At 32.3% G+C, this 22,750-nt stretch overlaps 1 protein-coding gene across 1 annotated transcript in view; it reads right to left on the reverse strand.

Moving 5' to 3' along the window:
- Nucleotides 1-1,591: 1,591 nt before the first annotated feature.
- Nucleotides 1,592-22,750, reverse strand: part of LOC129804296 (trafficking protein particle complex subunit 11) — a 35,139-nt gene continuing 13,980 nt past the window's right edge. Inside the window, exons 9-13 of the mRNA XM_055851452.1 lie at nt 19,020-19,183; nt 18,606-18,847; nt 6,190-6,356; nt 5,818-6,015; nt 1,592-1,761 (exon numbers count right to left, since the gene is read on the reverse strand). Coding sequence (XP_055707427.1) covers nt 1,738-1,761; nt 5,818-6,015; nt 6,190-6,356; nt 18,606-18,847; nt 19,020-19,183 — 795 coding nt within the window. The 3' untranslated portion in view covers nt 1,592-1,737. The remainder of the gene's footprint in view (nt 1,762-5,817; nt 6,016-6,189; nt 6,357-18,605; nt 18,848-19,019; nt 19,184-22,750) is intronic.

The following is a 22,750-nucleotide window of genomic DNA, read 5'->3' on the forward strand; positions in this document are numbered from 1 at the left end:
CACCCTTCGGCGTCTTTTTTTTTTGTCTCATCCTCACCTTCCATTTTCCAGCCCCAAACCACTGAGTGCATGAAAACCCAATTTGAATATGAATTATAAACTAAAATATCTTGCTCCTCTTGGCTTTTTTTTTCTGCGAGGGGGAGTTAACTGAAAACCAATATGGCCACCATAAGCGCACACACTAACACAGCGAGCCAAAGAAACCCTTCAGGATAGCGTCACTATGGTGAGGGGTGGAAAAAAGCCCGGGAAAAATGCGAGGGTGCACAAATACACTGAGAAAAAGTTTCTCCCACCAAAAATCTCGGTGGAAAAAATTGCGCGCACTTTTCACAATATTCGGCAGCCATGATGCTTTCAATTGGCACAATGCGCGTCATTTCCACCCAAACCCCTTCCAATCCCTCCAAATCAACAGGGAAAAAAAGGGAAGAAAATAAATATTTAACCTCAATCCCCGTCCCATTCCAAACCCAAAACATTAATTGCATATTTGCATTTTTCCTATAGGCAACAGAAATCCTTTTTCAATTAATTGGGGAAAAATATATATATTGGATGAGATCATATATTCTGTCAGTAGAAGAGGTAAAAAGTTTGGAGTGGTATATCTCAGCTCCTGATGAACATAATTGGATGAGTGAACTATTGTTGGAAAGCTTGGTTCATTAGCTTTCAGAATCTGGTATATGTAATTGGCTATGGGTAAATCATGGTCATCCAGAACCATTTATGTCGAAGAAGACACTTTTTGCAGCGTCATTTTTGACCATCTACTGCTGGGACCAGGAGTGACCCACAATTCTCGCACTTGGACTGTTCGTTAGAGGAACTCAAAGGGTATAATTTGTAGAAGAAACTTTTTTTTTGGACATTATACTTTTTTTTATTCATCGACTTTTGCAAGAATTTTAACATTTTATACGCATAGAAAAAAATGACAGAAATCCTTCTATCTCATTTTCTGGACAAACTAATGAAGATATTGACTTGGAATGTTCTAAGTACTCCCCCATAAGTTGATCCAAGGAATCCAAATATCATATCAATTTCATCCCCACGTCTATCCTTCCCCTCCAGAAACCACTCTTTTAGGATTTTTGTAATTTTTTCCTTGCGTGTAAAATGTTAAAATTCTTGCAAAAGTCGATGAATAAAAAAAAGTAAGATGTCCAAAAAAAAGTTTCTTCTACAAATTATACCCTTTCAGTTCCTCTAACGAACAGTCCAAGTGCGAGAATTGTGGGTCACTCCTGGTCCCAGAAGTAGATGGCCAAAAAAGACGTTGCAAAAAGTGTCTTCTTCGACATAAATGGTTCTGGATGACCATGATTTACCCATAGCCAATTACATATACCAGATTCTGAAAGCTAATGAACCAAGCTTTCCAACAATAGTTCACTCATCCAATTATGTTCATCAGGAGCTGAGATATACCACTCCAAACTTTTTACCTCTTCTACTGACAGAATATATGATCTCATCTAATATATGTGGAATGTTTGCCAAAATATACAATGAGTAGGATATTTTCATCCCTCACCCAGTCCAATTAATAAACACTTATACATGGCATAACACAAGAATACTCAGGGCACCAAAATAGCAGTGTATATTTGAACAATAACGATAAAAGGCTCCATATCACTGTCTCTCAATCCATCCTCATGTGTGTTTGGGCTCAACGAGGATTTGCGACAAGCAGGGGCCTAGATGTAGCGCCAATTTCACACCCTATTCGAGAACTCGATGGGGTGGCTGTTGGAAAAATAATATCAAAATAAAACATTGCAGTGGAATTTAAAATGACACACAGCAAATTAATAAATAATTTAGGGGTAACCCAAGAGTGACCAGAACTTTCTACAATCAGGACAATTTTTTGTAATTATTTCTGGGGAAAAATAAATTATGTATAAATTATGAAATATGAAATTACTTATACAATATTTATGATAGATTATGCTAAAAAAGGAGACATCAAAAATTAGAATACTTCTTTAAGAGGTTATATTGAATGATTGCATAAGTTCGTAGGACTGCCTAAGATAAATTTCAAATGATATTTTCTTTTAGAAATATAATTTGTATAGGGGAAACTGGGGTACCACCAAACACTTTTGAAAGATGCGATTTTGACTGAATTTCCTGAGAAAACTGTGAATTTTAAAAAATGTTGCTTACCCCATGTTATAGTCTTAGGTATAGGCTGCGTATTAATGTATACAAGGATGATGTGAAGCACTTTAATTTTCCATAAAAAGGAAAATTGTATCACCATGCATTTTTCGCTCCCGGGGGTTCCAATAAACACTTTCTGGGGCACCAAAAAACACCTGTTTTTCTCACTCATTGAAGTTATTTTGGGCATTCACCACAACTCTTAATTATAAAGAAGGTATTGAAAATGCAAATAATTCTCAAAAAAGCACTGAAAAATTTAGAATGAGTGACTAAAATAGCAAAAAACTAAAGCACTGCACACCGAACATAATTTTCAATGGATTTTTAATCATTTTGACAACATTAGACTTCTGACTGGAAAGCAGCGCCACTAAAATCGTGGCAAACACTATACCTAAAGTTCAAATTTTGTGCGCTCTTCTGATTATTTGTAATAAAATCGAGAAATCATTCGTCAATCCTTGATTAAAATGATTAAAATCATTTAAGAATCATTAAGAATCATTTAATGCAAAATTGGGTTTTTGAAATTATATTTCTTCCGAATTTTGAATGAAAACCCCATTAATGGATATAAATTTCAGAAATCGAACAAAGAGGGAGATGAAGAGTAAGAAAGATAAGAGGAAAAATTTTGCCATTCAAGCTACGCTCGCGACATCTGCAATTATGAGAAATTTGCCTGTTTGTTGATGCACCAAACTCTGTTTTGTGATGGATTTTATATTCTTTTAAAAAATGTGAACATTAATTTCTTTAGTAGATACATAAATATTATCCCAAAACATGTAGGAAAGCACTGGTGTAGTGAAATTTGATGTAACTTATTTCAGTTTTATTTTCCAGGTAGATATATAAATGACTAAAATTATCAAAATCTCACAATTTTGCGAAAAAAGATTCTTATTTCTAAACTACTTGAACTATGTGGATCATTATTTCTCTGGACAAGCATCACTATAGTATCTATGATTTCATGTAAGTCTCATTCTCTGAAATCTTATACCTGTTTAAAAAATTGCAGTGTTTGGTGGTACCCCTGTTTGGTGGTGCCCCAGTTTCCCCTAATCAAGGATAGAGTCTTCATTGATTTTAACACTTGTCCTCTAAAGATATATAACCTTATCAATCCCATTTTTTTTTTAGGAAAGAACCTGAGGGGCAATTCACGAAAGTATCCAGACAAAATTTTGACTGGTTACTGCCTATTTTCTGTGAGGCGAATTTCGCCATCCCATTAAAAGGTGCATCTCCTCGCTAAAAATGGAGGGTGTACAAAGTTTTGGGTCTTGTACCTGCTGGAATTTTGGGATGTATCCAGACAATTTTACTCTCCAGCTCGAGACCGGAGGGTACGATTTCTTTTTACCAAAATCTTATGAAAAAATTATTTATTTGCATTATTTTATTTAAATACAGATGCCTAAGCATAAAAATTATAAGTATTTAGTGGATTTTAAAATTTTATAAACGTTTAAATACTCCCTGCATTCTGATTATAAGTTTCAGATTTTTTTTATTGGTTGAATTAACATACGATTTATTTCAGATCAAAATTTTCGCCAAGCTAAGACTTCTACAATGATCTAAAGTAAATTATTTTTAATATCAAATTAACCCTCTAAAGACCACCACGTGTCAATCAATGCACTCCCCAATCCGCAAAAAAATACTCTGACTCAAAAATTACTGGTTAATAAATGGCCAAAAAAATTACTCCTAATTGGAATCTTATAAATTAGTCAGTTTTGTTACCATGCAGTAACAAAAGCGACTCCAAATGACAGTATTTTTCCGTACAAAAAATGACGCGCCAAAAACAATGCATTTGGCATCCTTCTCTAGCGCATAGGTACGAAATCGACGTACACACTTTGAATGAAAACGTTAAGTGCACTTCACAACTTTTACGAACATTTAAGAACAAATGTTTGTAAAAGTACAAAAAATGTTCGTCAAATGATCATTTTACGAACAATGTTTGTGAAAAAAGTACAAAATTTTACGAACTTGTTTGTGGGTTATAAGATTCACGAGCATTTCGTAAGTTTCTTTACAAAGTATTTTTTTCTGTGTACATAAATTGTATATATATGTGTGTTATTCTTTTTGAAGCGTCAAAGCCAATCTTTGCATGTTGTTTCTGATGGAGCATGGTCGTCGTAAGTCCCTACAAGATTTCTATGTGCTTCAGCCGCAGATTTCTTTTGACGAAAGCAGAACAACAAAAGTTCCCGCAAATGAGCCTTTTTCGGCCGTCACTCGTCATTTTAAACTTTATGAAGAAATATGTTGTTTACACTTTTACAAAACAAATGCACTACCAATTACAATCTATTGATGAATCATTATGATGTTATGGTTACAAATACCGCCAGTACGTACAGATTTTGACAGCATCATCTATCGGTAAACAGCGAGAACTTGTTTGTATCCCTAATAAAAGAATTACAAGGTAATTTTTCCAGATAATGGGCTATTTCCATTAAGAAAATTTTCAGATTTTTGTAATTCCCAATTCACGTGAAAGCTCGCAAAAAGCCCAGTTTTAAATACGAACATCTCGTTGACATTTGTTCGTTTTGATTTAGCTTCTGGGTAATGACCAGCGCACAATAAGTTTTGTTTGTAAACATGTTTTCAAAATTTCCCATGAGAATGAGTGAGATGACTAGATCTAGATCTCATTCAATCTCATTAAAATTTCAAAAACATGTTTACAAAACAAAAGTTATTTTGCGTTGGGCATAAAAATGCATAAAAACAACCGAAACCCCTAATGAAATCACTGCTAAAGGATATCTTTAATCCTTTGGCACGCAAATTGAAGCAGGGAAAGAGATAAGGGGTAATTGAATCGATTACCATTTTAAAACAGCAATGTCACTATTTTCTGACACACTTCGAACACTTTGCCTGCCTTTACCGTAAATCAGGGTTGTGGGCATACCGTATCTTCAATACAGAGACTTTTCCACTGCACGCACTACTTTCACATTCAAAGAACCCAAATTTACCTTAATTTTATCTAAAAACACCTTCACTGTGAAATGAAAACAAGTTCTTTTTATGGAAATTCGCACAGCTGACAACTCATTGGCATGCAAGTACAAGAAGAAAACTCAATGGATGGCGCTATTCCCCATAGGAACAGTCTGGAAAACTGTTCACAATTTTTATTTTTAAGCTTTTATGAGAAAAAGTTCAACCAGATTAAATTTTTTTCTCATAAAAGCACCCTTTTTTCATATGGAGTTGAAAATTTTCTAACAAATTTCTTGAAAATTTTTTCAATGGAAATGGCCCATAAACATAAAAAACATATTTCTAAAAGAAAAGGATATAATTGGGTGGAAAAATAAGTTGACTTTGATAATTTAAGGCCAGAAGTCGATATCTCTTACCGTTTGACCTCCTAAACTTAGTAAATACCACACAGCACTGCACAACATTCAAAATTGGTTAAAATATCAAATAATAGTTCAATCAATAAATTAAAAAAAAATTACACAAAGTCTGTCCTGAATCATATAGACATAAATGTGTCTAGTCACTCTTTCTGGAAACCTCCCCATCAACGTGCAAAAAGGCTAAAGAGTACAAAAAAAAAGCAAAAACAGAAATACTCACATGTACAAACACTCGTTTTGGCATCCATCGCTGAACGTAGAGATTGAGTTCTGACTGAGTAATTTCCTCCTTGGCGCCGTCATTCCCTCCAGAAAGGTACTTCAAAAATAATTGGGGAATTGATTGCCAGCCCGATTTCAGTGGATACAGGATGAAAATTAAATCGTGAGTGGCATATGAAAAAATTGAGACATTGAGCTGCAAAAAAAAAAACGGAGAAGTGAGGGACATGAGAGATGGAAACAAAACAATTAATATTCAATTGATAGACATCTTCTTTCCCATTCCGGGATATAACACTCCTTTTTTTTTCTTTCTTCATTCTCTCTATGGCTCTTCTCTGAGCCCATTTTATCGATTGCCGACACTCACCTGACGATGTCCGGAGAACATAAAACTGTCGTTATTGTCGAGTGTCGCTTGTAAGCTGAGAATTTTACTTCCAGGATTCTTCAATTGTATCCTCAATTCAAATGGAACACGAACATACACTTTCTCCAGGATGAAACAGTAAATATTTAACTTTGGTTCAATGACTTCTGCAATGAAATTGATACACACACAAAAACTCTGTTAACGTTTAGTCAAACCTTGTGGGGATTACAGAAGAAAAGATTCATTCTAAAATCCCATGAAAATACGGAAATAAGAGAGATTTTAACTGGATGATTTTTCATGTGGAACAGAGTGTTTATATTTGCATGAAATCGATGGAAAGTATTAAAATCGTAGGGACGATTATTCACTAATTCCGATAATATAGGTTCTTATAGGGTCAAACGAACATTTCGATTCATTCTGATACAAAAAATATTACATCTAATTTACATTCCAAATCTCGAATTCAGAGGTAAAGGGTAAGTGTGTCAAATTCCAGTATGCTTGCAATTTCGGCCACCTTTTTTGCTCCTCGGATTTCCAGTAACTTTTAGATTTTCGTACTCTAGAGATTATACAATGCAAAAGAATAACAAAAAAATGTAGCTTCGACAAACGAGATGACGTGAAAAAGGTTTGGAAGAATTCCCGAAGGGCAAGGAACTATGAAAATCAAGGTGGCCGAAATAGGGCACCAAACAAAGCTATGTCTATATTTTTAATCATTTTAAAATGTATTAAGAATGATTTTAGAGCAAATAAAGACGGTAAACTCTTTACAAGGTTCCAAGCAATACTTTTACAAAAGAAAGAATAAAAAAATCAATTTGTATTAAAAATATTACATTTCAAACTTGAGACTTTGGCGCTTGGATGCAACTATGCCGAACTTTGGCACACTTACCCTAAATCTTTTAAATGACAAAAACTTTATGTCAAAATTTGAGATTAAGGGAGACTGGGGCAAAAAGTCACAAAACAGATATTTTATTTTTTACAAACTAACATCAGAAATTGCTTCGGTTTTTCTTACTTTTTACTCCATACCTTTTGTTACTTTTTACCCCAAGTCGTCGTTTTTAATAAAAAAGATTTATTGAGAAAAGAATCTTTGTAAAATTGTAAAATAGATAGCGGTTTCATATTCAAAGAATCCAAATAATTTAGGATATAACCACCAGTGCATAAATTTTGAATAATAATTAGGTAATAATTGATATATTCTTCAAGGAAAATATTTCAAAAATAGGGCTAAAAATTTCGACATTTTTTTATTTTCTAAATTCCTTCTTGGAATTCTAAAAAACATACAATATCTAAGAAGAGGCTATCTATGGAAAAAAATTTAAGCGGCTATCTTATTTGTCTTGGAAGATATTGAATTTTGAAATTTTCGATTTGTGACTTTTTATCCCCGTCTCCCCTTTGATTATCTAACTTCGGAGAAAAATTAATTTACAATAAATCTATGAAATGCGTTACAATTTAAAAAAACATCACTATATAATTAAAGACATTGATTGTCTTACTTAAAAATAGGTTAATTTTAGGAGGTTATGTGGAATAACCTTAAAAATTCCCTATATGATTTTCATTCCAAAAACAATTGAATTCTATTTGTTTGAAAAACTATTTTTGAGATTATAAAGACAAAACAATCCGATTTTTATACCGTTTATACCAATTTAAAAAACTTTTTTGTTGTTAAAAACTGTATTAAGATGTAATCCTAAAAAGAAATTTCGGGTTAGGATTTTACAAATTGTCAGGTTTGTTTTAGATTTATAAAGAAAATCTTACTTAACGCTAAATTATGCGACTTAATTTGTCAAAAATAACTTTAAGAGCTAATCTAGGAAAATCGATTTCTAAAGTATTGCCTGGTTTTTTGAGGTGTGATATAACATAACCTCAAATTTAAAACATAACCTTTCAGAAGAATAAGAAAATGAAGCCCATTAAAAATTTGATATGTTTATATTTTGATAAATATTTCTAAAATATCTCAAAGATCTCATATGTTTTTGAGGGCAAATTAGAAGATTATTTCACATAACAAATATCTTCATTTTTTTAAGTGAGGTCTAACATAACATAGAATAAGGCAGAGGTGTGCAAAAACTGTTGAAACCGAATAAACGTCAAAATAAGTTTGGTCAGGTAGCGTTTTGACCATTGACGAACAAGCTTTATTTGACGTTTTTTCGGTTTCAACTGGTTCTTGCACACCTCTGGAGTAAGGCCTATTAAATACCTAAAACTCAAAATTCAATATTGATTAATTTTTAAAAATTTTTAGAGTTTGACTATTTAAAATTGTTGTATTTAATTGATTTAGCGAAAATAAAACTTTGACGTTTAAATTATGTGTCTAGTCAAAATTAGCTTATGAAGTTAATTTAAGGTAACTAATATTCAGAGTGTAGCCCAATTTTTGAGGTTAGATATTACATAACCTAACCACACGTTTAGAACAAAAAAATTTAAAACAATTAGATAATGATGTCCAATAATTTAAAAAATTGCTATCTATATAATTTAATAAATACTTCAGATATATTTTCTAGATCTTTTCAGCTTTTGAAGGCAATGTTGAGGTTATGAAATATATTCGAAATATATATCATTCACTACAAGTAACACAAAGTGGTTCAATCTTTAATATATTGTAGACTTCCAGTCTTATTTCTACTTTTTACAGTGTAGATTTAGTATTAACAATTTCCGCTAGAGTATGGTGTGACTGTAGTAAAAGGAATTGGAGATTGAATAGAGGAAAAACAAAAGAAAACTTAGTCAAAAATAAGAAGAGGAAAGAAAAGGACGCCTGTACTTATTTTTTTGTCCACAAGCCCAGAAGAAATTCCCCCGTTCTATAATACAGGGGTGTGGAAGAACCGTTGAAACCTAATACAAGTCAAAATAAGTTTGTTCAGGTAGCGTTTTGACCATTGACGTACAAGTTTCATTTAACGTTTGTTCGGTTTCAAACGGTTCCTGCACACCTTTGCTATAATATATTATGTTTTTGAGGTTAGATTTTAATTTACTTAATAAGTTTAAAACAACAAAACTAAAATAATGATATAATAGTAAACACAATTGTCGATGCGAACAAGATATCGAGATATTTGAGGTTAGGTTTAACATAACCTAATTTTTTTTATTTACAGTAGAGTTCCTCAAATTTGAACATTTGGGGGGTGTAGATGATATTTCTCACTTCTCATATTTGAACGATATTTTCAAAAACGTAACGGAATTCATGTGAAATGCATTTTCCCTAAATTAAGATAAATAACTTTAGAAAATATATTAATGTAATTTGTTGTGAAATATATGGAATTTGTTGCGGAAGTTAATATAATACGATAATAATAAGGAAACATTAGAGAAAAATAGTTCTACTTCAGACTCCACGCAAAACTTTCTTCACATAACCTCAAATTTTACATTTTGAACTCAACCGTTGTTCAAATTTGAGGACTTCAAATTTGAGAAACTCGACTGTATCTACGTTGTTGTAATTTTTTTCTGTAAAATTCAACCTATATTTTTCCTCCATATAAATATTTAAATTTGCCTTTGCATAACCTCAAATTTGCTTTTGTTGTTTTTTTTTTTTTTTTTGAATAACAAACATTAAAAATCTATTCGCTCGAAGAAATTAAAATTAAATAGTCTTAGGACGGAGAAATGACATTTTGGACTTCCTTTTTTGATTATGTATAAATTCTAGGTTATTCACAACCAAACTTTCCTTTTTCAACTTCAGATGTCTCCACAAAGATCACAATTACTATAAATTTAAGTAACTTAACGCACTCACTTCTGAATGAAACATTTGAGGTATGTTTGCAACCTGAGTGAATGGCCAGAAAAATATTGTCGGAGCACCGAGTCAGAATGATGTGAATTTTTAACCATGAAATTCACTGTGAAAGAAAATCTCTTCCCTTTTGTCTTCTGTAATATAGGATGTATAAAAGGAAATAAAGGTAAATATGCAGATGATTTTTTTGCCCATCAACACCCATTCTGGCAATGAAAGTATGAAAGATACGTTAAAAAAAAGGTGGACAGACAATTTTTCTTTTGACAAGCTTTTCAGATATTCTCATTCCCAGACAGGGTTGCAATGTTTGCCAAAGAATCTCCCCCATCGTGAAAATTTTCACAAGGAGAGACACTTTTCAGACATACAATTGCGCCTGAGACATTTAATTTTTTCTCCACGTGTGTTTACACCACTCAAATAGGGGAGAATATCACGATGGAAAATTGTCTCCGGCATCATTTACATGAAGATTTAAGAGTTAAAATGACAAGGATGATAAAAAAAACACCAGGCATGGTGAATTGAGACAAATCTTCAGACACCGAGAGAAGGGCGAGTTTTATATTTCTGAAGCACCATAAAAATCTCATGAATTTATTTACGCTCCGTCAAATTAATTTTTTAAAATCACTGAAGAATTGCACATTCTTTCCATAGAATTTCCCTTCATGAAGCATTTTATGACTACAATTTAGCATTTATGCAAGAAAATTCATACCATGAACACTTTTTATTAATTGAAAAAAATACTTGAAGAACAATGGCAAAGTAAGAGAAATACCGTGACAATATTTCTTGTAAATTTCTCACCCTTCAAGAAAAGGGGACATTTTTTTTCTGCCGTCCCATTTTAAGCCATTTAATAAAAGCATTTAGAGAAAAGATCTCTGATGAGACAAGATAAAAAATATAATTTATTAAAATGCAAATGATTTGTGAGAACCAACAAGACACAGTCATTTTTTCTAAATGAAAATTATTCTCAAGGAACTTCACTCTCCCAATCAAACGGGAAACTTAACCCTTAATTTCAAAATATTAAAAATAATAAATAACATCTAATTGATCTATGGAAGATTCAAAAATAAAAAAAAAATTAATAAGAATAAATTTCAAAGGCAAGATTTGAAATAAAAATCTATCAAAGAATTCAATTAATTAGCTGAGAAATTTTGTTCTATTATAAAAATATTAAATTTAAAGTTATGTTTGGTTATAGACAAATTATAACCTCAAAATATTTATATTTCGTTGTTTTTTCAAATCAATGTTATAAATATTGTATTTGCATGCTTACAAGCTCTACAATCGTATCTAAATGAAGCTTTTATAGCAAGTTTTTTGGTTCTCTGTGAACATAACCTTCAAATCAGTTAATTAAATACAATTAAAAAGGTGGTTCACTGAGAGAACTCCGAAAAAGTTAAATTGACATTCCGGAAATGTTAATTTTACCCTGCAGTATTGATCCAAAATCGGTGTACGTTTTGTCCTTTTTAGGTGTATTAGGGGTTAAAGGTATCCTTTTTCATGTTAATTTTACCCTTAAAAAGGTGTAAAATTAACATTAAAAAATGTTGATATATTTTTACACCTAAAAAGTGTTAAAATTCTGAGGAAAAAATGTTAATCGCACCCTTTTTTCTCAGTGTTATAATAACTTTAACCTAAAAAAACTGGAACGTGAAACATTTCAATTTAGTTTTAATTTAATTTCATTTAGTTTATTTTTCAACATTGATTCCTGTGCAATTTCATCTGCAAGTGCGTATTTGTCACTCAAAAAACAATTTAAGACAATTTTCGTAAATAACTTATAAAGGATTTGAATGTTAAAATGAAAAAAATAAAGAATTAGAAATAGAAAAGTGTCTCTGAAATTCGCTAAGCATGTATTTTAAATAAATTAATTCCTAGCATTTGAACTTCTTGAGATTTGCATTTGTAAGATTTTTGAGGTTATAAAAAGATACATAGAGGGTGGTGGGACAACTTTGAGCAGTGAGGCTGCATTGAAATACGATTTATTTCGTATATTTCTAAAAGAAAATAAGGTTTTATTATATTTTAATTTGGATCCAGAATTGTTTTGTCTATTCTAAATTACATTATGTTAAAACCCAGTTTCATTTAGAAATATATGAAAAATCGTATAATAATGTAACTCCAAAGCTAAAAGTAGCCCCACCTCCCCCTAGCTAAATGCAAATAAGTGTTTTTATGTGCAAAGATTTCCTCCCACACAGAAAAGATATGTTTTATTATTATCCAAAATACAATCGTATTTTTTAAGGTTATGTCTAACATAACCTAAGCATTTATTAAAACTTCACAACAATAGGATGTCCACAAACTTCACCAAAATGTATTTGGGTTCCAGGGTATAAATTCACTGAGAGAAATCAGAAAAAGTTAAAATAACATTCCGGACCCCGCCTTATTGATCCGAAATAGGTGTAAATATTATGCTTTTTGGGTGTATTAAGGGTTAAAGTTACCCTTTTTCATGTTAATTTTATACTTAAAAAGGTGTAAAATTAACATTAAAAAATGTTGATATATTTTTACACCTAAAAAGTGTTAAAGTTACGAGGAAAAAAAGTTAATCGCATCCCCTTTTTTCTCAGTGTTCTGGGACGTGTGAATAATTTTTAACAACTTCAATAACTTAATTTTCATTTTTTTTCATAATTTTAATAAAAACTTTAATGTTCGATATAATGCCCAGTTTTATAACTTAGTTCAGAATTTAATTCAAACTTTTAGGTCAGAGGTGTGCAAGAAACCGTTGAAACCGAATTAACGTCAAAATAAGTTTGTTATAGTAGCGTTTTGACCATTGACGTACATGTTTCATTTGACGTTAATTCGGTTTCAACGGTTTCTTGCACACCTCTGTTTTAGGTTATGTAGAACATAACCTTGCTAAAGAAGATTATATAATTAATAATTATTTTTTATTAATTTTTTCCTATAAATGAAAAGTATCAAATTGTTCTTAAATTCATAATTTAACATAGCAAACAGTCCAAAACTGATTTTTTTATGTTTCTGAAGTTTGAAATTGTTATAATTTATATTTTAAAAACTTCTTGATCGTTTTTTACTGTTGGAAGTTTACCAAGTTTTCTAATGGTTAATGAATATTAAAAATATTATGTTTAAGATATTTACTAAACAAAACATGTAATAATTTTTTGAGGTTATACGTAACATAACCTAGAACATGAGTGTGTAAGAACCGTTGAAACCGAATAAACGTCAAAATAAGTTTGGTCAGTTACCCGTCAAATAATTTCGTCAGATATCTTTCAGATTTCTGCAGAAAATATCTACACTTCTGTTGAAAATCTGCCGATAAATCGGTAGATATTCCTACGAATTTTATTTGGGCTTGGGACAAAATTCGTCAGAAACTTTTGCAGATTTTCTGACGAATTTCTGTAGATATTTTGCCGATTGTCTGTAGATTTTTCTACATTCCAGACTTTCCAGACAGCTGTGTCTTAAAAGATAGAATATCTTTCATTGAATTTTGTTTGCAAAATTCAATAGAGTGTTTTTTAGTGGCATCACAGTGTTTATATAAAATAAGGAATTCTGCGATATGTTATAAGTAGAGAATAGTGAAGTAAAAACTTTAAGCAGAGTGACAACCTAAATTTTACGTTTTTGTATCATTCTATTGGCGATTTTTAAGAATTTAGTATTTTTGCTCTCATCTTTTTAGTTATCTAAAATGTTTGTAAAGCAGAACATACCATTTTATTTATAACTTCTACAGTTCCTTCATAAATAAACAATATTTTTGTGAAGTAATGGACTAATGAACACCATGCAGATTTTCTGCCGAAAATCTACAGATTTTCTAGGCAAAAATTCTGCCGAAAATCTACAGATTTTCCAGGCAGAAATTCTGCCGAAAATCTACAAATTTTTTCTGAATATACTGGAATATACCGTTACAATTCAAAAAACCCCAGAGTAAAATTGGCAGGAAAAGTGCAATGATTTGACGGGTAGTGTTTTTACCATTGACGATCAAGTTTCATTTGACGTTTGTTCGGTTTCAAACGGTTCTTGCACACCTCTGACCTAGACGCTTCTGAATTTATCTGTTGTTCAAACAAATAAGAGAATGAGACTCAGGCCAGTATTTTATTAATGATAAAATTTACACATCAAAAAAATGATATGATTTTAACGAATCATCACTTGTCATTTTCACAATAAAAAAAATCATTGATATTCAGGAAATTAAAAAAATATTAAGAATTATCATCAAATTTTATATGAAATAAATTTCCATAGATTTGTTTAATTCATTTAATTACTACATGTCAATTGCACCAATTAATCATACAAAAAAATTGAATATATTAATTTTTTCTACTGAAATAATATTATATTTTTGATGTTTGGCCAGACAGAAAAATATTTTTGTGAATTAAACAAGAGAGAATAATTCATAAGCAAATGTTTGAGATATTAATTAGCGAGATTTTTCTTCCCTCCCTTGTTACTCCAACACCCTCTCCCCCAAAATCCTCCAATGGTATTTCACATTTTTTCCGAATGGAGAGAAAGTTTATTTAATTAGAAAAATGCTTCCCTCATCTCGGAAAATGTGTTTTTTTTTGTTCCTCAGAATTCTCTCGAGTGTGAATTTTATATTCTGGGCAAAATGAGCTTTGGGGTATCATTGAGATAAAGAGATATCGCTCAATAATTCTATATAACACATCTACAAAATCTTTCTCCCCATTCCCCACACCCCAAGTAAATCTAATTCAAATAAAAATTCATGGACTGCCTCAGAGTATTCCAGTGAGATTTTTGCTTCGCATAGGATTTTCTTGTAGGAAAAAATCCCTCGAGATTCATCGTTGAGAGGCAGCATAAGCATCCTCATTCCCCGTGGAAGGAAGGCTCACAAATAGGCGGGAACAACGCCGAGAGATTCCTTTTTGAAACGCACAAAGAGGGTGGGATTTGAATTATGTGAACGCAGTTGAGCACTGCAAATAATGACATCAGTGCTATTTGGAATACAGAAAAAAAGCGAAAAAAAGCGTAATGAGGGGTCGCATGGCAAAAGGAGGAGCTTCGGTAGCTCTCATTTTTTTCACTCATCCCTCACTTGTTTTTAACAAGAGCCAGTGCTACGAGGATGAAAGAAAGGAGAAAAAAAACGAGAAATCAGCCAGTTGTCGTTATATCTCGCGCAATTTTTCTCCCCTCATGAAAATCGTCGTGTTTTCTAAAGTTATAGCACAAGAACAATAAAAGTGCGAAAGGTCTATCATTTCGAGTTAGAAGTACCTGGATGTTTGTATTTTCACTTTTCCATTTTATCATCGACTTTTCTGAGTTTTTCACATAACAAAATTGAGTCAGATGGACAAGGTGTGAAAATTCGGGAAATCCGGCATATGACGCCATTATATAATATGTATCTATCCATATGGCGCACCTGGAGGAATTTTCCGCAAATTATCGCAGGCAGCGCAATTTCTCGCGTATTTTTGCGGATAGCGAAGCTTTTCACGCAACGCGAATTTTTCGCGGATTTTCGCAAACCACAGAGTTTTTCACGGATTTTCGCAGACCGCGGAATTTTTCACTATTTTTTGCGGACGTCATTTTCAAGTGAAATTTGGCACATCTCAAGATTAACGTAGGCTCCAATTAGATGTCAAATTTGAGGTCTCTATCTATCACAGTTTCCGAGATACAGCAGACTCTCGCTAATTCGGCTCTTTTAAGATCGGGCTACTTTTTAATTCGGGCAGCGGTTACATTTGAAAAAAGTTTGTCGCCCAAATTTCTGTCTAAATCGGATGACATTTCGGTCCCAAATGTCCGAATTTGAGAGACTCTACTGTATGCAGCTTATCCAGCATGAATTAAAATGTATTTTCACTTTATCAAAGCCTTAAACTTAAAGCCTTATACTTAATTGTGGTACAAAATGAAACATAAGCGCACCACAAAGAAAATTCTGTTGTTTTTCGACAGAAAATAAATTAACACAACGCTAAATAGGAAAAACCGTTGACATGATTCAAAAAACCCTAATGTAATTTTGTCCTCCCCCCCCCCCTTCAGCCGTAATTGAATCATTTAACGGTAAATTTCATAATAACTTTCCTTGGGTCACAGTTTTCTTCTCAATTCACACAAAAAATCATTATAACTTTGTTTAAATATCTGGGGATGCTATAAAATGCATCATTTTGGACAGCTAGAAAAAAAACTATTTTCGATGCACTTTAATATAGTCTAAAATTCTTTGCGGAAAAATCCCTAAGCACTTTAATGTAAAAATTATTTACCAATATTTTCTGGATTTTCAGCCTACTTTTTCCACTACAGAAAGTTTTATACTTAAATCAGAGGTGTGCAAAAAACCGTTGAAACCGAATTAACGTCAAAATAAGTTTGCTCAAGTAGCGTTTTGACCATTGACGTACATGTTTCATTTGACGTTTATTCGGTTTCAACGGTTCTTGCACTCCTCTGACTTAAATTAATACTTTCAATGAACATAGTTGTCAAAATTTTTAGTTAAACGACCGTTTTTGGTTGTTTTTCCTACAACGCTCGGTCAAATGACAGGCCGCGATAAGGGTACAATACTCAAAAATTTTTCTTGGAAAAGAGGAAAAAATTAAAATTTAAACACTAAAAAAGTGCTGTCTCTCTATATGCACAGTTTGGGTACTTTTTTTGACAGTTCCCTCTCTGAATATGCACAACTTTTTTTGAAATTCCCAACGGTTTTTTTCTTTCTTTTAATAAATTATCATTTCTTATTGTTCTAGAATTTCCCGTGTTATTTTTAATATAATATGAGACAGAAAAAATAAAATTAAGAAAATTAAAAACAAGAAAAATTAGTTACCAAGAAAATAATTTTCTTTATTACTTTGTCAAAATGTAAACAAATTGATTTTTAATGCAATCGACACAAAAGCTGTGCATATAGAGAGTGTGCATATAGAGAGACAGCACTGTACATGCAATTTTAAGAAATTTGTAAAGTTTGATAGTGACATTGTACCGTTTAAAAATGTGTTAATTTTAAAAAGTTTTTAAAACGATGAAATTGCCCAGGTCTGAGTAGGTTTAGTGTTAAAAGACATATCGAAGGTTCAGAATATAACTCGAACAACTCGGAAATGGCAAATTTTATTGGAAAGCATTTCAATAAAAGCAAGAAGTAAGTCATTCTCGTTCTTTTCTGACAAGGGTTCCTGGTTTTTCGAATTTCCCGATGCAAAAATAGTGTTTCGCGATGCAAAGGGGAAGAGGCTTATCCTGAGTCATGTGGCCCCCATTAACGCCTCGTCCTAACTTTATGTGTAGGGCCATTTTCTGTACAAAGGACAGTTTGTCCTAATTGTTTTTAAATAAATTGAATTGAATTGAATTAAAAACTGGATTTCGCCATGCAATTCTTGGGTTTCTGGGGTTTCGCAATGCCAAAAATTGATTTTCTCAGGATCGTGAAAAGGGGCATTTGTATCCTGCTTTCATCTTGGACTAATTAACTTTCAACTATTTAATTCACGGATAAGATGAATGATCTTAAAATGTATCGAAAAAAATTAAAGAAAAAACGAATTTATGTAAGATTTCAACAAATTCGAGACATATTCTGAGCCGTCGACATTTCTGTGAGATTATATTGTCAAACTTAATTTATTTTCACAAGAACTTATTCGTTAATTTCCAGTGAGGTGTCATTTTAAATTTAAAAAAAAAACACTTTTTAAATCTTGATCAAGAGCTGCTTTAAATGGTCAATATTGAAACCAAAACCTCTTCACTGGCCATTAAAAATGTCCTTGTTAAAATCATTTTCGTTGAGCACAATTTTAATCTTGTAGAATTATTATATCCATAAAATTGCTTTTCGTTGGTTTCTTCTTCTTTGAAAAATTATTAAATATAATTATTATCATAAATGGGGAAGAGTGTAAAAGAATTATTACCAAGACACCTTCCTATGGGATTTTATTACTGGAAATTTTTTTTATGGTGTGATTTTTTTTTTAAAGATGCTACCCAAAAATTACAAAAAAACACAAAAATATATTTTCAAAAGTTTGCATAAACAGAATTTCTGTTTGCAGAAACATTACTCAAAAATATTTTTTCGTGAAAAGATAATTCCTGAAATAATTAAGATTGTGGCATTCGTGGCATTATATTTCCAAGAAATTGCATGTTAGAGCCGAAAAAAAATAACCATGGAATTGTTTCTGTACAACAAATATTCGTTAAAATAAATTTCTTTTTAAAAATCATATCCCCAAAAAAAAACTTGTACATGAACAGTAATTTACTAATAGAATGAGGAAAAAAATCACAACTAGAAAGCTATTAACATAATAAATATGTACAAAATTTCTTTCGATGCATCACCCCTTTGACGAAGACTCCGTATTTGCGAATGTCAAATGAATGTGGTAGAAATGAGGGGTGGAAAAATGGAAAAATAATAAAGAAGCCACCCCAAAATGGGCTACATGAGAAGACATAAAAGAAAATGTTCTCGAATAATTACCCAATCCACTGATGCTGAATTTCGATTCATTCACCATCGTCGAATTTGTGCGTCTCCATCGCACAACATAGACACCGAGTACTTCACTTCCTGCCTCATTTGCCACATCTTTGTCTTGAACCTTCGTCTCCACACTCTTCCCGTAGATGGATTTAATGGCTGTCGCGGTGACTTGGCCAGGATTTTCTTTTATAGCTGGAATTGCACTCTTAAATTTCTCACTTGCTTTGACTGAATTCGTCCTGCGAGCAAAGTAAAAAAAAAAAGGAATATTCCACAAAATTGCCTCAATTAGACAGAGGGAAGTTGCCAAAAGGATTTTCATGAAATGAGGGAAAAGAATAAAGTCTCCCCCTCCAAGCGGAGGAGATGAAAAGGTGAACACGTCCGGTTCGGATGAAAAATCCAACTTACACTGTGGGCTGATTTATGTTCATGTACCGCATTAGTATCGCCAAGTCATCTCTTTTGTTCTGCACCGAAATTATCTTGGAATCCTCGAGACGAGCACCACATTTCAGTGATTTACCACTAATTTTGGGGTATTTAACCGAATCCCTGATTTTAATATTGTCCGCCTGGGAAAAAGAAATTAACCATTTTTCATTTCTCAAACCATACAGAAAAAAAACTCCAGTGGAATTTTATAGGAAAGTCATTCTAAAAAGAATAATTAAAAAGAATAAGCCATAAGAAGACAATTTTGGTTATCCTTATTGCAAAGTAATTTTTGTTACTGAGGGTTAAATATTAGGTGAGATTCTTAAGAATCTCACTTACTATTCTATAATAAGTTTTCTTAATAAGTTTAACTTTTGGGAAAAAAAGATTTAGCACATTTAGGTTTAGTTCATTTAAAGTTTGATAGCTGCATTATTTTGTCCATGACAGAAAACACTTAAAATTGTTTTATTTTTGCGCAAAAAAGTCATAGACACAATGAAGTATTCAGTAGACTCTCTCTCAAATGGGCATTTAGGGCAAAATGTCATCCGGTTTATCGATAGATTTGGGCGTCAAAACCTTTGTAAATTCCACAAAAAGCGCTCAATTATAAAGGATCACGATAAAATAGGAAGAACTACAGCGAATTTGAGCGAATTAGCTTCATAATTAAACGTGAAAATTGCCAACAAAATTTTTCGCCCGATTGAAAAAGAGCCGATTGAGCGAGGGTCTACTGTAATTGATTTTTTTTTTCAAACGCAAAGGGGTGGCGAAGCGTCCGAGGCTTTGCGAGCTGCTCGAACTTCCGAGAAGGAGCTCTGCCTTATATTCCTTTTCGCAAATTTTTCTAATGCATATAAAATTATTTTTGAATTAAATTTGTCTATAAATCACCACAAAACCATCTTGAAGTTAAAAATTGTTCAAGAAGAAGGTTTCAAAAAGTCATTAACCTTTTAATTAATAAATTGACCAAATCGGGTGGAAATTATGCTTTTGAACTTGGCGATTCAAGTTGGCGATTTTTCCGGTGATAGGGTGTCTAAGGACGAAATGTTCAGCTGGACTACCTCCAAAACATTTCCAAAAATGAACAAAATCGTCAGGGCCAATTTTTTGCAAAATTAGAAAAACCTCATTTTTGCCTATTTTTGGGGGATAGGGAACGCATGAAGAGGGAGGGGGGAAAACTAAAGAGGTTGGGTACGAGATAATGTCATTTGAGGAGGGGTCATCGAAGACCGAAAGTTGATATCTCTTACCGTTTAAATTTTATATGGGTCAAAAGACTGAAAAAGTGCGAAAAACAGTATTTTCAAAATAAATCTATTACCATTACTTTCCCGATCCATAACCGATTATGACCGATGCAGTCGGATTCAGAATTAAAAGACCTTTCAAAAAAGTCCAAATTTGTCCAAATCCGTTGAAAATTAGGCCCTCCAGAGTAGTTGAATTTTGACCTTGAATAATTCAAAATGTGATTTTTCCGGTGATACGTGTCTAAGAATGAAATGTTCAGCTGGATTGCCTCCAAAACATATCCAAGAATGAAGGAAATCGCCAGGGCCAATTTTTTGCAAAGTCGAAAAAACATGTTTTTGGAGGGGATGAAAGGGGTGGGGGGTAATGCCCAACGCACAATCACTTTTGTTTTGTAAACATGTTTTTGAGATTTCAGTGAGAGTGAATGAAATCTAGATCTAGTCATCTCGCTCTCTCTCATAGAAAATTTTGTAAACATGTTTACAAACATAAGTTATTGTGCGTTGGGCATAATTAAAGTAAGTTAGTTCGATAGAGAATGTTGACTTGTGGGGGGGTCACCGAAGACCAGAAGTCAATATCTCATACCGTTTGGCAGCCAGGATGGAGAGAATTGAACAAAAAACACGATTGTTAAAACTGCTCTCTCTTGGAGTTAGAGCAGTTAAAAAATGTTAATAGATAAACTACAGATTTCGCGTTAATATAGCAAGAAATCAGTAGGATGGAGTCATCACTTATGGATGTTGTACACTTTATACTCATACGTTATAACAGTGTGCAAAAATGTTGAATTTTTACCTAAAAAAGATTTCGAAAAATAATAAAATTAGTAGTTTATTTAGTTTTCGAAATTCGTTTTAGATTAGAACTTAAGATTTTTGCAAGCTTTCTATAAGCGAATAGTGTCCATGAGCGATGACTCCACCCTAAATGTTAATTTTTATTTTAAAATAAAATATTCCCTATTCTAAAATCAAACTTTTAAAAATTCTTTATCAATTTCTAAATGGAAAATATGTTCATTTGTTGTCAGTATAGTATGCCATTTTAGAGGTCAATTCAGAGATTCAGCTGATTTGTTTGGCTGATTAAATAAACAAATGTGCGTCGCTATTCACAGGTTATGAGCTTTCTCCAAAAAGCTCCGAATGGGTATTGACTATCTCAAATCAGTGTGGAGAGTTTACAGTTTAGCGGGAATTCAAAATTCCTCAGAGAGAGGTCTGTCATTTCCGTAAAATTTATGAAATAATGAACTAAAATTTCGCAATTTTATATCATTATAATAATCAATTCCTTTATCATTCGATATTTTATGATTGATACAGAATATGTAGTGTGAAAATCCTCATTTATCTCCATCGCAAACCTTTAATATACAAGGTCTCTGAAAGTTAAATATTGTATCACCCCTCACTTTGTCAACAATTACTAAATAATAAATTAAGCAATTCACATCGATGTTAGAGCAAGGTAAGAACAAGTCTTGGATAGAGAGGAGACTTCCGGAAGATGAATTTCTCTCCCGAAAACTCTTTGTTCGTGTTCTTATAATCGTCTTCGAAAATGTTACAAGAAACCCATACAGGTTTTCATATTCTTCAAGTTGGAAAAATATCCGAGACCTGCGAGCTAGAAAGCAAAAACTTCTGAATGGAATAAATTCAACATACATCCTAGATCCTGGAAGAAAAGTTTTCATGATTTGGAATACGGAAGGCCAAAACACGAATAATGATTTTTCTCAGTATTCGAAAAAAATAATATCGAGCTCTTCACAGATATTTTCTAATCACAGTTTCGGTAGTCCTTTGCAGATTGCCACAAAATATTGTTTTAAGAATTAAAAAAAATGACAGAAAAGTAAAAACAATAAAAAATACAAGCATTTATTTAGATAATATTTCAAGAAAATCACTTGAAAAATATGATACGGGGGATACGGGTCACTATTAATACATTTTCATAAATGTCAAATTAACTTAAATCAGTTTATCGGCCACCGCGAGAGGTGGTCCAGAATAAATCAGCGGCTAATCAGTATTTTCCTGATTAGACTAAATGTGTCTGAATACGAAAACAGCTTACGAGCTTTTTGGAGACTTTTTGGAGACTTTTTTAATAAGCTAAATCAGTAATCAGTAATCAGCTGGGATGTCTGAATTGGAATTAGGATAAGGGCAGAATCACATTGACAGTAAAATGCTCACCGTCACCGTCAAAGTCCTCACCGTATTTCGTTGATTTACGCATTTTCATTGTAATTTTTATGCAAATTCTCAATTACCGTGTTACATTATCTCATACTCGGTGGCACTAAGTGAAAATAATATAAGAAAATTGAAGAAATAAAGCGAAAATGCGATAAACGGTGAGCAAAAAAAAACTGTACGAAAAACTGTAGCAAAAAAATCCTACAGTTTTTTTGC

This window comes from Phlebotomus papatasi, chromosome 2 (assembly GCF_024763615.1).
Source record: "Phlebotomus papatasi isolate M1 chromosome 2, Ppap_2.1, whole genome shotgun sequence".
Taxonomy (NCBI): Eukaryota; Metazoa; Arthropoda; class Insecta; order Diptera; family Psychodidae; genus Phlebotomus; species Phlebotomus papatasi.